The following is a 22,020-nucleotide window of genomic DNA, read 5'->3' as shown; positions in this document are numbered from 1 at the left end:
TTCCCGAACTGTGCATTCCAAGCGCTTAGTACAGTGCTCTGTGAGCGACCATCCGGGTTCAGCCGGCTTTCTCCCCTTCCTCATTCATTCATTCAATCGTATTTATTAAGCGTTTACTGTGTGCAGAGCACCGTACTCAGCGTTTGGAAAGTCCAAGTCGGCAACAAGGAGAGACAATCCCTGCCCAACAACGGGCTCACAGTCTAGAAGAGGGGAGAGGGACATCAAAAGAAGTAAACGGGCATCGATAGCGCCACTATGAATAAATAGAATTATAGATATATGCATACCGTTAATAAAATTACAAGTAGAGTTATAGATCTGTACAGAGGGACCCAAGTGGTGTGGGGCGGGGAGGGGGGTAGAGCAGAGGGAGGATAGATATATACATACCATTAATAAAATAAGTAGAATTATAGATCTGTACAGAGGTACCCAAGTGGTGTGGGGCGGGGAGTGGGGTAGAGCAGAGGGAGGGAGTCGGGGCGATGGGGAGCAGAGGGAAAGGGGGGCTCGGCCTGGGTTTAGTTGGTCCCCTCCCCTGTCCCCCAGCCCAGGTTCAGGAAGGGCCCCAGCCGGGCCCCTGGGGAGCTCCGGTGTTGGATGTGGGGCCCCCTCCTCTCCTGGGGAGGGGGCGGTGCCCTCCCGGGGTCTCCGCTGGGAAAGTGGAGGAGCAGGGATGGGGCGAGGGGCCGCCCCTTGGCCGGTCCTGCCGCTGTCCCTGCTGCTGCTGCTGCTGCTGCTGCGGGAGGCGGCGGGCCGCTGCTTGCACGAGGAGGCGCAGGGCTCGGTGCGGCTGCTGCGGGGGACCCCGGCCCCGCGGGACCCCCGGCCCGCCCCCCGAGCCGCCCCCCGCCCCCGCCCGCTCCGCATCCGGGCCTGGTACCCGGGCCGGCCGGCCGCGACCCCCGGGGCCCGGGCGGCGGTGGACGAGGCGCTGGAGCGGGTCCGGCCGGTCCTGGCAGGTGGTGATGGTGATGGGGGTGGTGATGGGGGTGGGGGGCTCGCGGGACCCCCGCACACGCCAGAGAAGCAGCGGGGCTCCGTGGAAAGAGCCCGGGATTGGGAGTCTTGACACCTGTCTGTTGTGTGACTTTGGGCACGTCGTTTCCCTTCTCTGGGCCTAGGTGACCTCCTCTAAAATGAGGATTAAGACTGGGACAACCTCATTACCTTGTATTTGAGAGAAGCAGCGGGGCTGAGCGGAAAGAGCCCGGGCTTGGGAGTCAGAGGACCTGGCTTCCAGTCCCCACTCTGACACCTATCTGCTGGGTGACCTTGGGCAAGTCGCTTCACCTCTCTGGGCCTCAGTTCCCTCATCTGGAAAATGGGGATTAAAAGTGTGAGCCCCACGTGGGACAACCTAACCTTGTATCTACCCCAGCGCTTAGAAGAGTGTTTGGCACATAGTAATCGCTGAATAATACCATGATTATTATTATTGTTATCCATGGTTTAGAAGAGTGCTTGGCACATAGTAAGCGCTTAACAAATACCATCCTATTATTGTTGTGACCGGTCCTTCCCCCACCCCCCCGCCCCAGTCCCGCCCCTGCAGAGCCCCTTGCTGCTGAGCCGCGATCCGGACCGCTACTGCCTGGCCGTTTGGGGAGACGCCGCCGGACCCAACGGTGGAAGGTGGGGGTCCCGGGGGGGCGTAGGGGTGGGGGTCGGGCGAGCGGCGACCCCTTCCAGTCCTCCCATGTGGCCCCCCACACTCCCTTCCCTGTAGGTGAGAAGCAGCTTGGCCTGGGAGTCGGTAGGACCTGAGTTCTAATCCCGACTCCGCCACGGGTCTGCTGTGTGACCTTGTCTGCTTCACTTCTCTGGGCCTCGGTTACCTCAACTGTGAAATGGAGATGAAGAGTGCGAGCCCCGCTGGGGGACAGGGACGGGGTCCAATCCCATTTGCTTGTAGTCATTCATTCATTCGATCGTATTTATTGAGCGCTTACTGTGTGCAGAGCACTGTACTAAGCGCTTGGAAAGTACAATTGGGCAACAGATAGAGACAATCCCAACTACCCACCCCAGCACTTAGTAAAGCGTCTGGCACATAGTAAGCACTTAACAAATACTATTATTTTTATTAGGTGCAGCCGCCTGGACCCAGACTACCGGGGGGAGAGCTGCCTGGGGGTCAAGGTGAGGGAGCCCCCAGCCCCGCCCCACCCCACCCCTGCCGTCCTTCCGGGACCCCTTTGACCGGCCGCTGCCTTGCTCCGGCTGTGCCCCCCTTTTCCCCCCAGATTCCTGACTCCCACCTGCAGGGCTTGGCCTTGTGGCCCGAGTTTGGCCCCCCAGAGCTGCTCCTACCAGATGGGCCTGGGATCCCGGACGCTGACTTTCTCCTCTATGTGCGGGTGGACCAGACCCCCAAATGCCATCAGTGGGTGAGCACGCCCCCTTTCCTCTTCGAGACCCACTCTCTTCCCTCTCCCAGGCCTCTTCTCCCCTTTCCCCTTCCTCTCCAAGCTCCCTTTCCCTTCTCTCTTTCTGCCACAGCCCTCTGTCATCGCCTATGCCGCCTGCTGCCAGCTGGACCCCACTGACCGACCCCTCGCTGGCACCATTGTTTTCTGTGCCCGTCGCCTCACCGCTCCCGACTACAGTCACAGCGACACGGTCACGGTGATTGCCTGTCCGGGGCAAGGCCGGGGGAAATGTCGCTGGCCCTGGGGGTCTTGGGGAGAGGCTTCTCTCTGCCCAAAGGGTGTCTGGGAAGACTGTACAGTGGGGAACCAAAGAGGAAGGGAGGGTGGCACTGTCATCCCTTCTGTTCCCTCTTCCCCACAACCAGGTCACCGTGCACGAGCTGCTCCACACGCTGGGCTTCTCTGGGCAACTGTTTGGCAAGTGGCGAGACTGTGCCCCGGCCTTGGGCAGTGAGTGGGGAGACCCGAGGGAGGGTACATTGAGGGCCTGGTCCTCGCTGGAGCTCCCCTGCCCCTGGCTCCTCACTACCCCTATTACCCCGGGTGGTCTCCCAGCTGTCTCCCTCCCCAGCCCATATTTTTTGGGGTCCAGCCGAACAGGACTGTTCGCCCTGGCGGCGGGTGACCCAGCAGGACGAGCGGGGACAGCTGCACCTGATCACGCCAGCCGTGAGGCTCAGCTTGGCCCGGCACCTGGGCAGCCCGGTTGTCTCCCTGGGAGCTCCCCTGGAGGAGGAGGTAGGTGCAAGAGTCATGAGTGCGTAGGGACGGGGGGCGGCAAGGGGCTGGTGATGACCTCACACCTCGCCCAGGGTCCATCCTCCTCCCACTGGGAGGCCCGGCTGCTCCAGGGGTCGGTGATGACGGCCGCCTTCGCTCGCTCCCGTCACACGCGGCTTGACCCGGTCACCCTTGCAGCCTTCGTGGACATGGGCTGGTATCAGGTCAACCTCAGCGTGGCGCAGGAGCTGGAGTGGGGCCAAGGTGAGGTTGGGGGGGAGGGAAGGCACTGGATCACCGGGGTGGAGACAGCAAGGGCAGATGGATGGGTGGGCGGGCAGGGCCTCCTTAGGCCTGACTCTTCCTCTCCGAATAGGCGCCGGCCTTGATTTCGGCCTGGTGACCAGCTGCGGGACCGACTCCTCTGACTTCTTCTGTAATGGCAGGTTTGTGCCCTGAGCTGTGTATCTGTTTATATTGCTCTACTGGACTCTCCCAAGCGCTTGGTTCAGTGCTCTGCACCCAGGAAGTGCTCAATAAATAACGATTGATGGATTGAGGGGAGGTGGGAGGGATACCAGGATCGGAGAGGGAGGGGTGTCCTCACATGCTCCCCCCCACCCAGCCTTACCCTCTGCCCTCTCCCCCCTCCAGCGGCCTGGGCTGCCACTACCTGCACCTGGATAAGGGCCGCTGCTCCTCGGACCCTCTGCTGAACGGGTGCCGCATGTACAAGCCTCTAACCAATGGGGTGAGCAGCCCTGGGTTGGGGAAGGAAGGATGCCAGGTGGGTGGGAGTCGACCCTCGACGCCTTTGCCATCACCCCTTTGGCCCCCCCCAGAGCGAGTGTTGGAAGGAGGGGAATGCCCCCGAGACCGGGGCCGCAAACCCCCACGGGGAGATCTATCATCCCGGCAGCCGCTGCTTTCTGGCCAACCTCACCTCTGATCCGCTTCCTGCGACCCCCGGCCGGGCCCCCCCGACCCAAGAGGGCCTCTCTGGCCGCTGCTACTTACATCGCTGCGGGATGGGCGGGGTGTCCCAAGTGCAGGTGGAAGGGGCGCCTTGGCTCTCATGCCCTCTGCGGGCAGTCATTCAGGTGGGTTCAGACAAGCCGAGGTGGGTGGTGTCTACCTTGGGGGGCTAATGATCCCCTACGGGGGCGGGACCCGTCGTCCGCTCTGGCTTGTCACTCATCACTCTTTAAAACCGGCCCACTGGGCTGCCCTGGGCCTGGGAGGGTGGGTGTGGGCAGCCACGGGCCCCCAGATGGGTCCGGCCGGCCCCTGCCACCCACCCCCCAACCTCCACGATCCCTGCAGGTACCCGGATATGATGGCCTCCTCTTCTGTCCCCGAAGCAAACTGTGCCGGGCTGCTCTGGGCCCCGAGGCCACCCCGCCGCCATCTGGAAGTCCTTCGCCCCCCGGCCTGCTGCTCCAGCTGACCCTGGGGCTGGTGGGGCCTCCTGGTCACGCTCTGAGCAAGGGGCAAGAGCAGGAGCTGGCCCAGGCTGTGCTGCGGGACCTGCTGGGCAGAGCAGGCACCGGCAGGTCAGGGGAGGCTGGAGGCGAGGGGCTGGGGTTGGGGGACGATATGCTCCGTGGACCCCCCCAACCTGATCAGCCCCACCCAGCCTCTCCATTGCGACCTCAACATCCTCGCAGGTGTCACTTTGGCAGCCCAGCGCTGACCCCCGGCCTGGTCTTCACCGTGCACGTGCGGGAGTCGCCCAACTGCCGCCTCCCGCCGGCCCGGGTGCTGCATGGGGCCCTGAGCCGCTCCCTCCGGGACAGAGCCCTGAGCGTGGACTCCGCCGGGGCCAGCTACACCACCGACCGGTCCAGGTGGGAGTGAATGATGCTTGCCCATCTATGCACCCCCCCCCCCAGTGCCTCAACCCACAATTCTGCCCAATAGGGTCAACCACACCACCCAGCAGCCAGGCCCCAAGTGACATGGGCCAAAGGCCGTAGGCTGCCCGCCTTCCTCTTCTAGGACCTGCTCGGGCTTTGTGGGTGCCCCCACCTCGTTCCCCCCATGTTTAAGCTCCAGAGGGGTCCTCTGTTCCAGACTGTCTGGTCTCCCTCCTGCCCTCCCCAAAGTGGCCTGGAGAGATGGAATTTTGGTCTTGCAGGCACCTCCCAGACTTCCCCCAGACCCCCGGACTCCCTCCTCTGGAATTCGAGCCTCATGTCTCGGGGGAAGTGGGGGTCGCCAGAATCTCTCCCTATCCCAACCATTTCTGGGCTATTCCAAGTCACAACGTCTCTGGGAACAGATGGTGGATAAAGCCTCTTCCGCTGGCCCCCACACCCCACAAGCTCTCTCTTTCCTGCTCCCGTGTCTCTAGATGGCTGGTCTCGCCCAACTCCACTAGCCTGGCCACAGAGGGGGCCTTAGCCTTGGGCCTCTGCCTCCCGCTAGTCCTTCCGGCAGCTGCCTGGGGAGCTGCGGCCTTCAGGAGACACAGAGCCTCCCTGCGAGTGGGACCCCCTGCTGTGCCTCCAAACTAACAGGGGGGCTACCTGGAGGAGTTCGGAAGGCCAAAGGGAAGCCTGTCCCCAGCCAGCTGAGAGAGTCTCATTGGTGAAGAGGAGCTCTCTCAAACGGCCCAGGATCTGAGAGGAAGGAACCTTCCAAGAGCTGGGAAAATGGTTCTCGTCCACCAGTCTGCCTCCTTACCCCCACCCAGCCCTGCGGGTGTACGAGTAGAGACGATTAGGTCTGGGCATCCTTTACTCAAAGTCCCTGCTCTTTGGCTTCCCGGACAAACCGAACGCCTGTCTGTACTGAGCGTAGCCCGATGTGGTCCTGCTTTTCCTCCTCTCTCCCTCCCCCAATCGCTGATGCTCCACACCAGGCTGGCCCACAGCTGGGGGAAGCTGAGTCACGCCAGAATTCTGGGGAGGAGAATGTCATCGGTCCAGCCCTTCCTAATCTCTTTCGGGAAAGAGAGCCCCGGCCACCACAACTGGTTCCTCCCCTGGGGAGCCGGCCACAGGGAGGACTTGATCCTGGCCCCTGGACTCCACAGGAAGTCACACGTAGACGCCTCCCGCCCCAACGTCCTGGAGGGTGGCATCAGCCAGAGGAGCCGTGGAGCTTTTCCATAAGGAGCAGGCTCAGGGTGACCTGTCCGACTCCAAACCCGGGGGACCCAGGTGCTCGGGTGCTCTGTCAGTGAGCTGTGAAACCTCCAGTTTGGGCCTGTCAGTCTGTCTGGCTTGCTGGTCTGAGTGTGGCTCCCGGACCACCCCGCGAGACAGAAATCCCTTCCCTGGCTCCAAGACCGATGTCGGACCTCGCCCCTGCCCCCTCCACGTCCCATCAGTCTTTTCCAGAGGTCGCGGCCACCGCCTGGTAGAACCGGGCCACGAAGTCCGGCTCGCTGGCCTCCAGCTGGCCCACAAACGCGTTACGCTCCTGCTCCTCCCAGCTGTGGAACCACTGGTCCCAGAGGCGCAGCTGGCACTCGAAGATGCGCGGCGGCCGGTCGGGTCCGGACACGCTGAGCTGCTCCAGGCCGTCCAGCAGGGGCTGCAGCTTGCCCGGCACCGCTTTGGTCACCAGGTCCTGCAGGAAGCGCTCGCGCTGGGGACCGGACCAGCTGGCAAACCAGTGAAGGACGCACTTCATCTCTTGGGAAGTGATGTAAGACACGGGAGGCGGGGAGCTCGAGGCGGGAGGAGGGTCGGAAGTTCCCGCCAGGACGGGGGAAGAGAAGAGGAGAGGCGTGGAGGAGGATGATGGCTCTAGGGACATCTTCTGAGAAAAAAATAAAACAAACACGCATTTAATAATATTGGCTCCGGGGTAAGTGCCGTGTAATTTCCGAGGCGCTTTACTACGTGCTGAGCACTGTCCTGAGCTCTGGATATAATCAGGTCAGCGGCGATCCCTCATGGGATTCAGGGCTTAAGTTGGAGGGAGATCGGGTATTGAATCCCCACTTTACGGATGGGGAAACTTGAGGCACAGAAGTGAAGTCACTTGTCCAAGGCCATACAGCAGCCGGATGGCAGAGCCGGAATTAGAACTCGGGGCCTCGGACTCCCAAGTCCCTGCTCTTTCCGTTCGGCCCAGTTGCTTTGCGGGAGATGTGTAGCCTGCACCCCTAAGTGGTGTACTTGTTAAGTGCTTACTCCCTGTACTGAACACTGGGGTGGAAACAACATAATCAGGCCAGACCCATCCCACAGATGGGTCTGTGGGACAGGCCATCCCTGTCCCACAGAGTCTCAGTGAGAGGGAGAACAGGCACTGAATTCCCATTTTACAGAATCCCTAAGTGCACAGCTCCTGGGTGCCAGGTCAGAGTGTCAAACTCCTGGCTCGACAACCTGCCCAGGTACAAAGGAAAGAGTTTCTCATCTCTCAGCGACTTAACCAGGAAGGACAAATCCTGCCCCTCTCCTTACAAATGGAAAACTCAAACATCTTCTCCTCCAGGTTGGTCAAACTTTCACCTTTCACATCCAACCCCTCCTTCAGGATACTCGAAGGCTAGACGGTTTCCTAGCGTATATCTGGCCCGGCATTTAGTATAGTGCCTGACACATAGTAAGCATTTAACAAATGCCATTATTATATATGTCTCTTTGTCATTCAGTAGTGTCTTCTAGACTGGAACCTCATTGTGGGTACGGAATGTGTCTGTTATACCGGTGTATTGTTCGCTCCCAAGTGCTTCATAACTTTTCTGCGTACAGTAAGCGCTCAATTAATACGAGTGATTCAGTAGTATTCACTGAGCCCTTACTCTGTGCAGAGCAACATTCAGAGACCTTGAGGGAGTATGAGAGAGTCAGCAGACCCAATCCTGACCTTCCAGGATCTTAAAATCGAGTGGACTGCAAGATCCAGATGTTAATGATCACACATGAGGCCAGGCAAGAACCTAGAATAACAATATTGTTGGAATATATTAAGTATCTACTGGGTGCCAAATCCTGGAGGAGTTACACAATAATCTGATTGGACACAGTCCCTGTCCCACAATTAGAAGACGAGACTCACCATCTAAATGGTTTGGATCTCAGATCCCTCTTCTCTATTTTACAGGTGACACTGAGGCACAGAGAAGCCCAAGGTCACACTGCCTGCCCATGGTAGAGGTGGGACGGTGACTCAGATAATAATAATAATAATAGCATTTGTTAAGTGCTTCCTCTGTGTGCCAAGCACTGTAACAAGCACTGGGGTAGATCCAAGATCATCAGGTCCCACATGGAGCTCATGGTCTAAGTAGGCAGGAAAATGGGCAGTGCACCCCCATTTTGCAGATGAGGGAACTGAGGCACAGAGAAGTGAAATGACTGGCCCAAAGTCACCCAGCGGACAAGTGGCGGAGTCAGGTGCTCCGACCCCCAGGCCCGAGCTCTTTCCTCTGGGACACGCTGCTTCTCAGTTCCCGACTCTCCAGCCCGAGGTCTTTCCACCGAGCCGCCCTGCCTAGGGAGAGCCTTCCTCGCAATGCGAACTACTCTCCCGTCTTCAGGTGGTTGGGGCCCACCTCTTGAAAGGCTCCTTCTATTTTTCACGTCCCTTATAAAGTTCCCATTCCTTTTTACAGCAGGGAAAATTAGAGAGTAGGGAAGCGGGAGACTCCCCCAGAGGCAAGCAACAAGTCAGTGACCGAGCAGGGGAGAGAAGTCAGTTGCCCTCACTGGCCTGGTGGGTGAAGTTTCTGGCCGGATGTGCTAACGATGGTATTTGGGTAAAATCTTTGGGCTTCCATTCTTCTCCCTAAATATGTTTGCCTTACGGTTTTATAATACAGATGCTGATGGGATAGGAAACGGAGATGCCAACTTTCCATTTTAAGTGCAGGGGCGAGAGCGGGGGAACTCGTAAGGGGGAAGGAGACTGGAAACTGGGTTTGGCTGGTTCACTAAAGGCTGCTGTGGGCACCTCTCAACCGGCCTCGGAAATTCTTCGCTCTTTCCATCCCCAAACAGATCCTGCCAGGAGTCGGTAATGAGCAAGTCTGGGAGCCGGGCCCAAGAGCGGAGGGGTGGAAAACAATGGCTTTGTGCAAACAGCTGGAGTTGGCACCTGGGATGGGCATACGGTTATTTCGGGATGCTTTCCTTCTTGCTTTTATATTTGAGGACACGATAATGAAATCTGATACGCTGCAGCAGGGGCTGGGTGATGAAATCTGCTGGTCTAGGGCCTTCTTTCTGTTTGGTTTGGTTTGCCTATGCCTCGGCTGCTTCTCCTGCCACCGGGGGATCTTTATAGCAGCGGAGAAGCCGCCGACACGTCAGTAACACTGCTCTTGGGCCTTATGAAAGGCCTGATAAGCGCCATGTCGTCAGCGCCCACGCTGCCACGGCGGCCGTGGAGGCCCCGGGGGCCAATTACGGGGAGTCTTGGGGGGCAGAGGCGACCCGGGGAAAGCACTCCACAGCCTGCGCGAGTTTCCCTCCATTCTCGGCATCGTAGGGAAGGAGGGAAGGCGGGAGGAAAGGGAGCCTGCAGGGTGGCCACAGGGCCGCCTCTAACAACGCAACAGGCCGGGATGAGGTAATAATTCCGACGAGAAGCGGCGTGGCCTAGTGGAAGGATGCCGGGCCTGGGAGTCAGAAGACCCGGGTTCTAATTCCGTCACTTGTCTGCTCCGTGACCTGGGGCAAGTCAATCAATCAATGGAATTTATTAAGTGCTGATGTGCAAAGCACTATACTGAACACTTGGGAGAGTGCTCTACAGCAAAGTTGGCAGATACATTCCTTGCCCACAAAGAGCTTAATCTAGAGGGCCACAGCTTCCTCATCTGTAAAATGGGGATTGAGACCGGGCACCCCCATGTGGGATACGGACTGCGTCCAACGTGATTAACTTGGCACAAAGTAAGCACTTAACAAATACCACAATTATTACTGCAAAATGGGGATTAAGACTGTGAGCCTCATGTGGGATGTGGACTGTGGCCAACCTGATCATTTTGTACCTACCCCAGCGCTTAGAACAGTGCCTGGTAAATAGTAAGCGCTTAACAAATGACAGTTTTTGAAAAAACGACGATGTGGGAATGGAGGGTTCGGGATCTGCTGAACCTCATCTCACTCCTCTGTTAACTTCGAGGCCTGGCTTGGAGACCCGGGGGGCCGGCAGGGGGCATAAATTGGCCCCAACTTCTCCGGGCCTCTGTTGCCTCATCTGTAAAATGGGGATTCATTCATTCAATAGTATTAACAGTGTGAGCCCCAGGTGGGACAGGGACTGTCCCCAACCCCAATATCTTGTATCAACCCCAGCGCCTAGAACAGTTCCTGGCACACAGTAAGCCTGGCCTACCGGACAGAGCAAGGGCCTGGGAGTCAGAAGGACCTGAGTTCCCGGCTTATCTGCCACGTGACCTTGGGCAGGTCACTTCACTTCTCTGAGCCTCATCTGTCAAATGGGGATGGTGCGTGTAAGCCCCCTGTGGGACGGGGGCTGTGTCCAATCCTATGTGCCTGGCACATAGTAAGCGCAATACAAATTCTTCCTCTCCCCACCCTCTGCTCTTCCCCCTTCCCCTCAGCACTGTGCTCATTTGTATATATTATTTATTACCCTATTTATTTTGTTAATGAGGTGTACATCCCCTTGATTCTACTTATCGTGTTAATGTTGTCTTGTTTTTGTTTTGTTCTGTTTGGCTCTGCTGTCTGTCTCCCCCGATTAGACTGTGAGCCCGTCACTGGGCAAGGATGGCCTCTATCTGTTGCCGAACTGTACGTTCCAAGTGCTTAGTACAGTGCTCTGCACATACTACGCGCTCCATAAATACTACTGAATGAATGAATGCAGCGTGGCTTAGAGGAAAGAGCCCGGGCTTGGAAGTCGGAGGTTGTGGGTTCTAATAATAATAATGTTGGTATTTGTTAAGCGCTTACTATGTGCAGAGCACTGTTCCAAGCGTTGGGATAGATACAGAGTAATCAGGTTGCCCCTCGTGAGGCTCACAGTCTTCATCGCCATTTGACAGATGAGGTCACTGCGGCACAGAGAAGTGAAGTGACTCGCCCACAGTCACAGAGCTGACGAGTGGCAGAGCCGGGATTCGAACCCATGTTGTCTGAATCCCAAGCCCAGGCTCATTTCCACCGAGCCACGCTGCTTTTCTGCCACTTATCGGCTGTGTCACTTAACTTCTAGATGAAGTTAACTTCTAGATGAAGCCTCAGTGACTTCATCTATAAAAGGGGGATGATGGCTGCTCATTCGTATATATTGTTATTACCCTATTTATGTCTGTTAAAGAGGTGTCCATCCCCTTGATTCCATTTATCGTGATTAAGTTGTCTTGTTTTTGTCCGTCTGTCTCCCCCGATTAGAGTTTCAGCCCGTCAATGGGCAGGGATTGTCTCTATCTGTTGCCCAACTGTCCATTCCAAGCGCTTAGTACAGTGTCTGCGCATAGTAATCGCTCAATCAATACTACTGAATGCCTGTGAGTCCCACGTGGGCCCACCTCAATGCCTTGCATCAACCCCGGCGCTCACAACAGTGCTTTGCACAGAGGAAGCGCTTAACAAATGCCATAATCATTATGATTATTAACGGTGCTTGACACACAGTGGGCGCTTAACAAACGCCATCGTTCAGTTGTTATTATTACACATTATTATACATATTATTATTATGCAGGCCCCGGTGGGCGGCAGGGCGGAGGGGCCGGGGGGCCCGGTCCTCGCCCCCGCCATGTGGAGCTTTCTTCTTACCTCCTCCTGCCCCCGAGGAGCCCCCGGGAGCTTCCCGGGAAGGTTGGGGTTCCGGCTCCCGGGGCCGCCTCCACCTGACTTCGAAACGTCGATGGCCACCGTGGGAGCAGAGCGGGAAGGCGCCTATTTCCGGGCCCGAACCCAGCCGACTGGGCGCTTCGGCCCGGGGGGCCCCCGCCGCCGGAGATTCCCGAGAGCGCTTGGGCCCGAAGAGAGCCGAGCGCCGCCGATCGGGAGCGAACGGGGAGCCGGAGATGCCCGAAGGCTCACGGAGCCCAACGTCCACCAGCCGAACGTCTCCGAGCGGAGCCGATCCCCGCGGGGGGAGGGAGGGGCAGGGTCGGGGAGCGGAGGGGGCGGGGCTAGAGGAGAGCGCCGCATCTGATTGGCGCCGGCGGGGCCACGGAAACATCCGAGCGGCCCGGCGAGCGGCTCGGCGAGCGCCGAGTGGCGCTCGGGCGCGGGAGGGGGCGGGGCCCGCGTCGGCACGTTCGAAGGGCGTTGGCGGAAATTCCCGAGGATGCCCGAAGCCTCCGCGACGGGAGCCGAGTACCTCACACAAGATGGCGGAGCTGGAGGAGGTGACTCTGGACGGGAAGCCGCTGCAGGCGCTGCGGGTGACCGACCTGAAGGCCGCCCTGGAGCAGCGGGGCCTGGCCAAGAGCGGGCAGAAGAGCGCCCTGGTCAAGCGGCTCAAAGGGGTGAGGAGGCCGCGGGGCGGGGGCGGCGGAGGGGAGCGGACCCGGTAGAGACGGGCGGCGCAGGCGCAGTGCCGGGGCTCGGCGCGAGCTCGCCGAGGCCGCTGGCGCCAGGCGCGAGATCCGCGCGCGCGGAGGCCGGGGGCGCGGTGGGGGAGGGGCGGGGGCTCGCGCCCGTTCCCGCCTTAACGGCAGCCGGCGCCCCGAAGCGGCGCGCAGCGCTCCTCGGAGTGTCTTGCGCTTCCTCCCCCCCTTTCCCCCCCCCCTTGTTTGTGTCTGGCGGCGGCGCATGCGCCTCAGGAGGAGTTAAATCCCACCACCACCGGCCACGGTGTTGACCCGAGGGGGCCGGGTCAAAGGTCGAGGGGGGTCGTTGGGGGGGGGAGTTAAAGGGGATGATGAGGAGGCTTCGATGGGGGGGGGGGCTGTAAGGTGTGAAGGCCTGAGGTGAGACCCCCGGCACGGGGTCGTGGGGGTCGCAGGGACCAAGGGACGGTCGCCCGTTCGGTTGCCCGATTGTCCACCCCGAGCGCTTAGTGCTGTGCAAAGCGCTCAGCAAATACCCCTGGAGCCCCCCGGGTGAGGCCGGGGATAGGTTCGGGATGGTGACTTGGTGGACATTCGTTCGGTAGTAGTTATAGTATAATAATAATGTGGGTATTTAAGCGCTTACTAGGTGCCGAGAGCCGGGGGGATACGGGGTGATCAGGTTGGCCCTCGTGGAACTCCCAGTCGTCATCCCCCTTTGACAGATGAGCTCACCGAGGCCCGGAGAAGTGAAGTGACTCGCCCCCCAGTCACCCAGCTGACAGGCGGCGGAGCCGGGATTCGAACTCATGACCTCTGGCTCCCAAGTTGGGGCTCTTTGCACTGAGCCACGCTGCTTCCCTGTGCAGGGCGCTGGATTGAGTGGGGTGGAGGACGGGCCGACCACGACCGTTGCCCCAAATTAGTCGTTGGAGCCCCTTGGCCTTATCGGAACCACCGGTCGAGGAGCACCTCCCGGCCCGGATGCTACGGGACCAGCCGCACAGGTCTGGCCAAGGCCAACCGTCTGGGGCGAGCTGGAGGTGGCAGAAGTTAATAATAATAATTTTGGTACTTAAACGCTTCCTATGGGCCTGTTCTAAGCGCTGGGTAGATACAAGGTAACGAGGTGGTCCCCCGTGGGGCTCACCGTCTTCACCCCCAGTTTCCAGATGAGGGAACTGAGGCCCAGAGAAGCGGCTCGCCCAGAGTCACACAGCTGCTAAGTGGCCGAGCCGGTATTAGAACCCGCGGCCGCTGACTCCCAAGCCCGAGCTCTTTCCAGAGCCATGCCACTTCTCTAAAACCAAAAGAAGTTGGTCTGGGGTTGCGTGATCGTGTGGAAGCACACGTTTCTGCCGGACCGTTGATGGAGGCAGGGACGACCCAGAGTTGGGAAGGCCAGGAGTCCGGCGCTGGCTTCTGATGAGTGTCCTGACGATGTTAAGTTGGCACTAAGTGCTGAGCGCTGGGGTAGGTCCGAGGTTTCGAAGGGGCGCAGCCCCCGCCTCCCCCGTGGGGCTGACAGTCAAAGAGGGCGGCTCCCCGTTTTACAGCTGTGAAAACCGAGGCGCCGAGAGGTTAAGCGACCGGCTCAAGGTCACCCAGCAAGCCAGCGGCAGAGCGGGGACTAGAGGCCGGCTCCCCTGACTCCCCCGTCACCTGCTTTTCGCTAGGACGCTGACTTCCCTTTTGATAATGGGTCCTTTCCCGTCCACTCTGTCGGGTTTGGTTTTTTTGTCGTCGTCGTCGGGGGGAAAAAGACATTGCCACCCGCACTGGTGTTCTGGAGCCGGATAAAATCAGCCTTAGCGAAGGGTTTTGAGACCCTCGGGAGAAAAAGATAATTTAGTCGCCGTGTCTGGGGAGGACAGGGAAGAGGGGTGAGCGTTTGCTGGTTTCTGAGCTTCTCTTTTCCCCTCTCAGGCGCTAATGCTGGAGAATTTACAGAAGCACTCAACACCCCACGCCGCTTTCCAGCCCAACTCCCAGGTAAGCCCGGCTCCAGGGTGGAGTGGGTCGAAGACGGTTTGGATGGGCTCTGGGCTGGAAGTCGGCCTGTTCACCTGTGTCTTTTCCCGGGGCATGGCTTTGAAATACATTATTATTAAATAGCCCCCCGGTGAGATTGATGGCCCCCGGGACTTCCTCAGTCTTGTCCAGAGGACACAGGCGGGGGTGGGGGGCAATTCAGCTCGGTTCCCATCAGTCAGTAGTGTTCATTGAGCACTTGCTGTGAGCAGAACACTACAGTAAGCGCTTGGGAGAGTACAGTAGAGTTCAGAGGTGTGATATATGTGGGGGAGATGGATGGTAAAATGGTTTACAGACAGCAGGAAGAAGGAAAAGTGGATAGGCTTCCAGACCCCTGCTGTGTGGTTTTAGGAGATACTGTGTGATGGGCTTTAATACTGGCTCGTTCGGAGCGAGGGAGCTACTCTTTTCAGTTGGGTGTAGGTCTGGTTCCACATTAAAGGTCACCCGCTTCCCACTGGCTAGGAAAAACATCTGTCCTCATTGCCCCCAGAGTTAGGTCCGAGATGGACACGTCTGTAGCAGGCTGATTTCACCTTTAGTGGACCGGTCCGGACAAAACCTAGACAGAAATAAAAGCCTGTGTGGGCGAATTTAGATTTCCAAAGAGTTTCTGTCACTTGATGTCCGTTTCTCCTCTTCCATGCTTGTAGAGGCCCCGACCAGGCCCCATGGGTCCAAAGAGGGATCCTAGCCTGGCCAGATGCAGACACCAAATCATTTGTCTCGCAGAAAGGCAGATTTTGGTCTGGGGCTAAGTGTGGTGTGCAGGCAGACAGGTTGGGGGGATAATAATAATTGTGGTGTTTGTTAAGCACTTACTATATGCCAGGCACTGTACTAAGCACTGTGTTGTGGGGGGGACGGCGGGCGCGGATACAGGAAAATTGGCTCGGACTGAAGTTGTGTTGGAAAATTGCGTGGGGAGAAGGTAAAACAGGTGGGGAGTGGAGGAGTCTGTGAAGTGGAGGCCAGAGAAGTGTCTACACGTCACCAGGACGCGTTGTGATGCAAAGCATTTAAAGGAAAAGCCTGGCCTTTTATTAGTGCAGCGATATGCCAGCTCTGCTTCTAGAAAAGGTCCCAGGTTCCAGGGAAGTCCAGGGTTTCCTGGATGCCCCTCCCTCTCCCTTGTTCTCACCTCATTAAGGTCCGAGTCCCTTAATCCTGCCGCTTGGCAGAGCTGTAGGTCCGATCATTTAGCAGGGGGATGAAGACAAAGAAACTGGTTACCCACATTCACCTGGCACTCTCTCTTTAACAGCCCTCTTCCGATGAACACAGATTCCTTTTTTCTGGGTTTTACCTTTGTGAAGGCCCCTCGGGGCCCAACTTCTTTTTTCGGTGACCCTTTATGACCATTCTCTCCCTCTTCAGACTCCTTCAGCCGAGTTGAATCCCCTGGACGTTTCAGGAAGCGTCTCTAAGGGATAGTGGCTTTCTGTTTATTTTTCTGGGATTCTAAAGATGCTTTGAGGCAGGTGCGCGCTGTCTCTGCGAACCCTCTCCTCTGCCCCCCAGGTCTTTTCCTCCCGGGTATCCTGATCCCAGGCAGCCAGGTCTCCCCGGTTGGAGTAGAACCCTCCCAGCCCCCGCATAATAATAATTATGGTGTTTGTTAAGCTCTTACTATGTGCCAGGCACAATACTAAGCACTGGGGTGGATACAGGTGGGTTGGACACGGTCCCTGTCCCACGTGGGGTTCACAGTCTCAATCCCCATTTTGAGGATGAGGTAATTGAGGCCCAGTGAAGTGACGTGCCCAGGGTCACACAACAGACGAGTGGCGGAGCCGGGATTAGCATTCCCCGGCCCGTGCTCTGTCCACTACACCGTGTTGCTTCCCAGTCTCTACCTTCGATTCCCTAAAGCCTTGGTCTAGGGTAGCCAAATCCTCTGAGTTTCCTGATTAGATACTGAGAAGCAGAGCACCCCCTCTCCCTCCCCCCTCAAAGTCCCCCAGTCGATCAACCCATCAATCAGTGGTCTTTATCGAGTGCTTACTATGCGCAGAGCACTGGGAGAGTACAATTCGGCAAAATTAGCAGACACGGTCCCTGCTCCTAACAAGCAGAACCCGCACGAAAGACCTGGCGTTCCTCCCAGCTCTCTCGACTTCCTGCCTCCGTTAGCCACGCCGTAAGGCAGCTTTCTGGACCCCAGGCGTCATTCTCCTGAGGCGGACTGCCACTTCCCAGAGGGAGATGTCGTTTGAGGAGGGTCTCGACCAACGAGAGCAGGGGCTTTTGACAAGCACCGACACAAGGATGGCCTGGAAAAATGCAAGAACCTGGGAGACGAGCTGAAAATGCTGTTTTTGCGGATGCCTTCCTCTGACGTGAAGGAAACTTTTATAAACCTGTTTTTCAGTCAGTCATATTTATTGAGCTCTTACCGTGTGCAGAGCACTGTACTAGGTGCTTGGGAGAATACAATATAACAATAAACAGATACATTACTTTTATTATTATGGTGTTTGTTAAGCGCTTAGTATGTGCCCTGCTCTGTTCTAAGCGCTGGACTAGATGCAAGGTCATCAGGTTGTCCCACGTGGGGTTCACGGAGCCCCCATTTTCCAGATGAGGTAACTGAGGCACAGAGAAGTTAAGTGACTTGCCCAGGATCACAGAGTAGATGTGGCGGAACCAGAATTAGAACCCAGTTCCTCTGGCTCCCAGGCCTGTGCTCTATCCACTAGGCTAAGGGGTTTGTTAAGCACTTTCCGTGTGCAGAGTATTTGATAAGCATTGAGCGAGAATAAATGGGTGGGAGACCCAGACCCTGCCCTCAGGGACCTCCCAATCCAAGAAGATGAATGTGTCTGTTCATTGTTACATTGTGCTCTCCTAAGCATTTAGTGTAGTGCTTTGCACAGAGTAAGTAAATAAAAGGGAATAAATACCATTGAATGGAGGCGAAGCGCCGTTGAAGTGGGCGCTGTTGAGTGGAGATTTTTTGAAACGCCCGGACTGACGAGGGGGTGGGGATGCTCGTGCATCCCATCGGGGACGGAATCTCCATCCTCGCCGGCCTTCAGCCGACGTGGAAGCAGCCGACTGTCCCGATGGCGGAGGGAGGGAAGGGGGAAGCCGGGCAAGTCGAACCAGGGCCCGGGTGAGTCTCCTCCTGCTTCCCTCCCCCTCCCTACGGGCCCTCGGCCGGCTCGGCGGAGGGTCGGGCGCGGGGACCTCGCTCGGGTCCACACGTCGCGAGTGGGCCGGACCGTGCCGCCGGGTGTATCCCTCCCGGGCTCCTCCCGGGACTACTGCCTCCCCGCCACCCCTGGGCTCTCCTAACCGGCACCCTTTGCTCCGCACAGATCGGAGAGGAGATGAGCCAGAACAGCTTCATAAAGCAGTATCTGGAAAAGCAGCAGGAGCTGCTCAGGCAGCGGCTGGAGAGGGAAGCTCGGGAAGCTGCGGAGCTCGAAGGTAAGCCCCGGGGACCGCCCCACCCTTCCGGTGGCCCACAGGCTAGTACCAGCTGCCACCAGCCCTCTCGCTGGGGCCGAAATTTGGATCGGGAAGAGGGGCCGGCTAGCGAAAGGCAGCCTGCCGGGCATTGAGGCTCACAGACAGCAGGGAGCTTGTTGGAAGGATCCACCTCCGTACTGTCCCCCGCCGCGTTCCCACATGCTTAGCGCTCCGCTTCTCTCCCTCTGTCCACACCCTCTGACCACCCCCCCAGGACCCCTCCCCCCCGACACATGCTTTGTAGACGCCTCAGCAGAGTGGGAAGACGAACTGCCCCATCCAGGGGGCTACCCTCCTACTACAACCCAGCCCGCACACTTTGCTCCTGTAGTGCTAACCTTCTCCCTGTACCTCGATCTCATCTGTCTCGCTGCAGACCACTCACCCATGTCCTGCTTCTGCCCTGGAACGCCCTCCCTTTTCACACCTGACTGACAGTTACCCTTCCTCCACCTCAAAGCCTTATCGAAGGCATATCTCCTCCAGGAGGCCTTCCCTGATTAAGCCCGCCTTTCCTTTTCTTCCACTCCCTTCTGTGTCACCCTGACTTGCTCCCTTTAATATTAATAATAGCTATGGCGTTTGTTAAGCGCTTACTATGAACCAAGCACTTTTCTAAGAGCTGTAGTAGATACAAGGTAAGCAGGTTGTCCCACATGGGGCTCACAGTCTTAATCCCCATTTTACAGAAGAAGGAAATGAGGCACAAAGAAGTCAAGTGACTTGTCAAACATCACACGGCAGATAAGTGGCGGAGCCGGAATTAGAACCCACGACCCCTGACTCCTAAGCCTGGGCTCTTTCCACTAAGCCTCGCTGCTTGTCCCGGCCCCTCAACCTGTGTATAGATAGCTGTAATTTTCTTTATTTATATTAATGTCTTTCTCCCCCTCTAGACTGTAAGCTCATTGTGGGCAGGAAATATGTTTGTTATAGTGTTACAGTGTGCTTTCACAAGTGCTTAGTACAGTGCTCTGCACACAGTAAGCACTCAATAAATGCAACTGACTGACTGTAGAGGACTGTACTGAGCACTTGGGAGAACACACTCCAGTTGAGTTGGTAGACACGGTCCCCACCTTCAAAGATCTTACAGTCTAATAAGTCTGTAACGAAGCAGCATGGCCAAGTGGAAGGAGCACGGGCCTGGGAATCAGAAGACCTGGGTTCTAATTCCGGCTCTGCCATTTGTTTGCTGAGTGACCTTTAACAAGTCACTGAATCTCTCCAGGCCTCAATCATGTCATCTGTAAAACAGGGATTAAATCCCACTGTCTCCTACTTGGACTGTGAGCCCCATGTTGGTCAGGGACCGTGTCCAACTGTTATTTTATAATAATAATGATGGTATTTGTTAAGCACTTGCTACGAGTGAAGCACTGTTCTAAGCACTGGGCACTGTCCCCAGCGTTTAGTGCAGTGCCACAAAATCCTTTACATATTATAGTAAGCATTTAACAAATACCATTTGAGAAAAAAAAATAAAAAGTTGTGCCAGGAATGCCAACAGGTGGAAGTCTGAATAGGCCTCTGGGAGACCTCTCTTCTAACTAATAATAATAATTAATAATAATGGTATTTGTTAAGTACTTACTATTTGCCAGCGCTGGGGTGGATACAAGCAAATCAGGCTGGACACAGTCCCTGTCCCACAAGGGGCTCACAGCCTCAATACCTATGTTACGGATGCGGTATCTGAGGCCCAGAGAAGTGATTTGCCCATCGTCATTTACAGCAGACAAGTGGCAGAGCCGGGATTAGAACCCATGACCTGACTCTCAGGCCCCAGGCCTGAAATGGAGACTCTCAACAGCATCACTCCTGCCCTCCATCGGCCTCCTCCTCTCGAGTAGGACTGCAGGCTGTCAAGTCAGAAGGGCGGGCAGGGCCAGAAACCCAAACGCTGTGTGATTGGCACCCCAAGGGCCCTCTCCAACCCATCTCCTTCCCCACCGCTCATCTCGCCCCCTGGCAGCACCTCCACCCCAGCGGCAGTGGGAAGCCAAAGGCTTAGACTTGGAGGTCACGGGTCTCGCTCCAAATCCGGAGCAAGATTCGACCCGGATCCCGGGTGCCCAGAACTCTAATAATAATAATAGTGGTTGTTAAACGCTTACTACGTGTCAAGCACCATTGTAAGCACTGGGGTCGATACAGGTTAATCAGGTCAGACACAGTCCCTGTCCCACATGGGGCACACAGTCTAATCCCCATTTTACAGATGAGATAACTGAGGCCCAGAGAAGTGAAATGACTTATGCAAGATCACACAGCAGACAAGTGGCAGATTCGGGATTAGAACCCAAGTCCTTCTGACTCCCTGGCCCGTGCTCTATTCCCTAGGCCACGCCATTTCACGGCTTGTCAGCTTGGGGAGAAGCAGCATGGCTCAGTGGAAAGAGCACGGGCTTTGAAGTCAGAGGTCAGGGGTTCGAATCCCGGCTCTGCCACTTGTCAGCTCTCAGCTGTGTGACTGTGGGCAACTCACTTAACTTCTCTGTGCCTCAGTTACCTCATCTGTAAAATGGGGATTAAAACTGTGAGTCTCACGTGGGACAACCTGATCACCCTGTAATTACCCCAGCGCTTAGAACAGGGCTCTGCACATAGTAAGTGCTTAACAAATACCAACATTATTATTATGACACATATTTGCTCAGCCCGGCGCTTCTGCCGGGAACCCTATGTGAACATCTCGGAACCCCAGTTGGGCCACTCCGAACGTGGACCCTGGTTTTAGCGAACGGAGCCTCTTAATCCTTCACCTCTCTAGGAACCTAAAACCTGCCTGGCAGAATGTAGATCTCCATGCTTGCTGTGTGACCTTGGGCCAGTCACTTAACTTCTTTGTGCCTCATTTCTCCTGTTCTGCATCTTACTTAGACTCTGAGCCCCATGTGGGACATTAATGCATATCTATCCCAGCGCTTAGAAGAGTGTTTGACACATAGTAAGCTCTTAATAAATATTTTTTTTAAAAAAAGGATTACCTCTCTTTTTCTAAGCCCCATCTTCTTGGATATGTATCGTACTGTCCTCCCTCCCATGACTGATGATAGTAATAATAATTGTATTCATTAAGCACTTCCTCTGGGCCAAAGTGCTGTGCTAATTAGCTGGATACATGCAGCTAATCAGATGGAATACAGTCTGCAATAATTAATGGAGCTTGTTAAGTGCTTACTCTGTGCCAAGCACTGTTCTAAGCACCGGGGTAGGTACAAGTTAATCAAGTTGGACACAGTCCCTGGCCCGCATGGGACTCACACTCGTATCCTCATTGTACAGATGAGGTAACTGAGGCCCAGGGAAATGAAGTTACTTGCCCAAGGTCAGAGAGCAGACACGTGGCAGAGCCGGGATTAGAACCCAGGGCCTTCTGATTTCGCACTATCCACTGAGCAGTGCCGCTTCTGTGCATCTCCCGTACTCTCACAGTTTAAGAGGTGGAGGGACCAGGTGTTCTCTCCCTATTTTGCAGATGAGGAAACTGCAAGGCTCAGAGGTTAAGTGACTTACCAAAGGTCACCCAGCAGGTCACTGATGGAGGTGGGAACAGAACCCAGGTCTCCTGACTCCTCGTTCCTTGCTCCTCCCCACCCCAGCCCCACTGCCTGCCTTATCTGTGAATCTCCATTTCTGGGTCATACGTCTAGTAAGGGTCGAAGAGTTGTGTGAATAGAATCTAGAATATTAGTTTTTGTATCTGATTTAAAATGAATATGAAAGAAATGCCACAACACAAAGGAGCTCAGTGAATTCTGAATTTTGGGGGTGGAAGAGCAGCAGGAGACTGGAGCACAGAAACAAAGTGGACGTTATTCTCGAATGCCTGCAAACCAGATGGAATAATGGTAATGTGGTAGCTTAGTGCTTACTATAAGCCAAGCACTCTACTAAGGACTGGGATAGGTA

At 56.5% G+C, this 22,020-nt stretch overlaps 3 protein-coding genes across 8 annotated transcripts in view; 2 read left to right on the top strand and 1 right to left on the bottom strand.

The window, feature by feature from the left end:
- Nucleotides 1-679: 679 nt before the first annotated feature.
- On the top strand, nt 680-5,033 carry LMLN2 (leishmanolysin like peptidase 2). The gene is made up of 13 exons (XM_039913856.1): nt 680-965; nt 1,545-1,638; nt 2,094-2,145; nt 2,250-2,393; nt 2,506-2,631; nt 2,801-2,885; nt 3,028-3,173; nt 3,248-3,419; nt 3,532-3,601; nt 3,810-3,906; nt 3,998-4,275; nt 4,397-4,708; nt 4,823-5,033. The coding sequence occupies exons 1-13, from the start codon at nt 680-682 to the stop codon at nt 5,010-5,012; spliced, it is 2,052 nt and encodes a 683-aa protein (XP_039769790.1). The 3' UTR covers nt 5,013-5,033.
- Nucleotides 5,034-5,876: 843 nt separating this feature from the next.
- Nucleotides 5,877-12,507, bottom strand: C13H14orf119 (chromosome 13 C14orf119 homolog). Of its 3 annotated transcripts, none has more exons than XM_039913996.1 (2): nt 12,426-12,507; nt 5,877-6,923 (listed from the first exon to the last, which is right to left on the bottom strand). In XM_039913996.1, exon 2 carries the CDS (start codon nt 6,918-6,920, stop codon nt 6,486-6,488), a length of 435 nt encoding a protein of 144 aa, XP_039769930.1. In that variant the 5' UTR covers nt 6,921-6,923; nt 12,426-12,507; the 3' UTR covers nt 5,877-6,485. The 3 variants fall into 3 exon arrangements, with proteins under 3 accessions (XP_039769930.1, XP_028933122.1, XP_001515344.2); XM_029077289.2 differs by lacking the exon at nt 12,426-12,507 and adding an exon at nt 11,873-12,191 and having other exon boundaries at nt 5,877-6,920; XM_001515294.5 differs by lacking the exon at nt 12,426-12,507 and adding an exon at nt 11,873-12,189.
- The window catches only part of ACIN1 (apoptotic chromatin condensation inducer 1), a 32,401-nt gene continuing 22,759 nt past the window's right edge, over nt 12,379-22,020 (top strand). The window contains exons 1-3 of one of the 4 annotated variants that reach the window (XM_029077283.2): nt 12,379-12,573; nt 14,524-14,589; nt 17,952-18,063. In XM_029077283.2, the coding sequence (XP_028933116.1) occupies nt 12,436-12,573; nt 14,524-14,589; nt 17,952-18,063 (316 nt within the window). In that variant the 5' untranslated portion in view covers nt 12,379-12,435. Of the gene's footprint in view, nt 12,574-12,846; nt 12,930-14,523; nt 14,590-17,951; nt 18,064-22,020 lie in introns of those variants that run through there. The other 3 variants (XM_029077282.2, XM_029077285.2, XM_029077284.2) reach the window with 3 other exon arrangements.

This window comes from Ornithorhynchus anatinus, chromosome 13 (assembly GCF_004115215.2).
Source record: "Ornithorhynchus anatinus isolate Pmale09 chromosome 13, mOrnAna1.pri.v4, whole genome shotgun sequence".
NCBI classification, from domain to species: Eukaryota; Metazoa; Chordata; class Mammalia; order Monotremata; family Ornithorhynchidae; genus Ornithorhynchus; species Ornithorhynchus anatinus.
The sequence above is the reverse complement of the archived record's forward strand: the minus strand, read 5'-3'. Positions and strand labels throughout refer to the sequence as shown.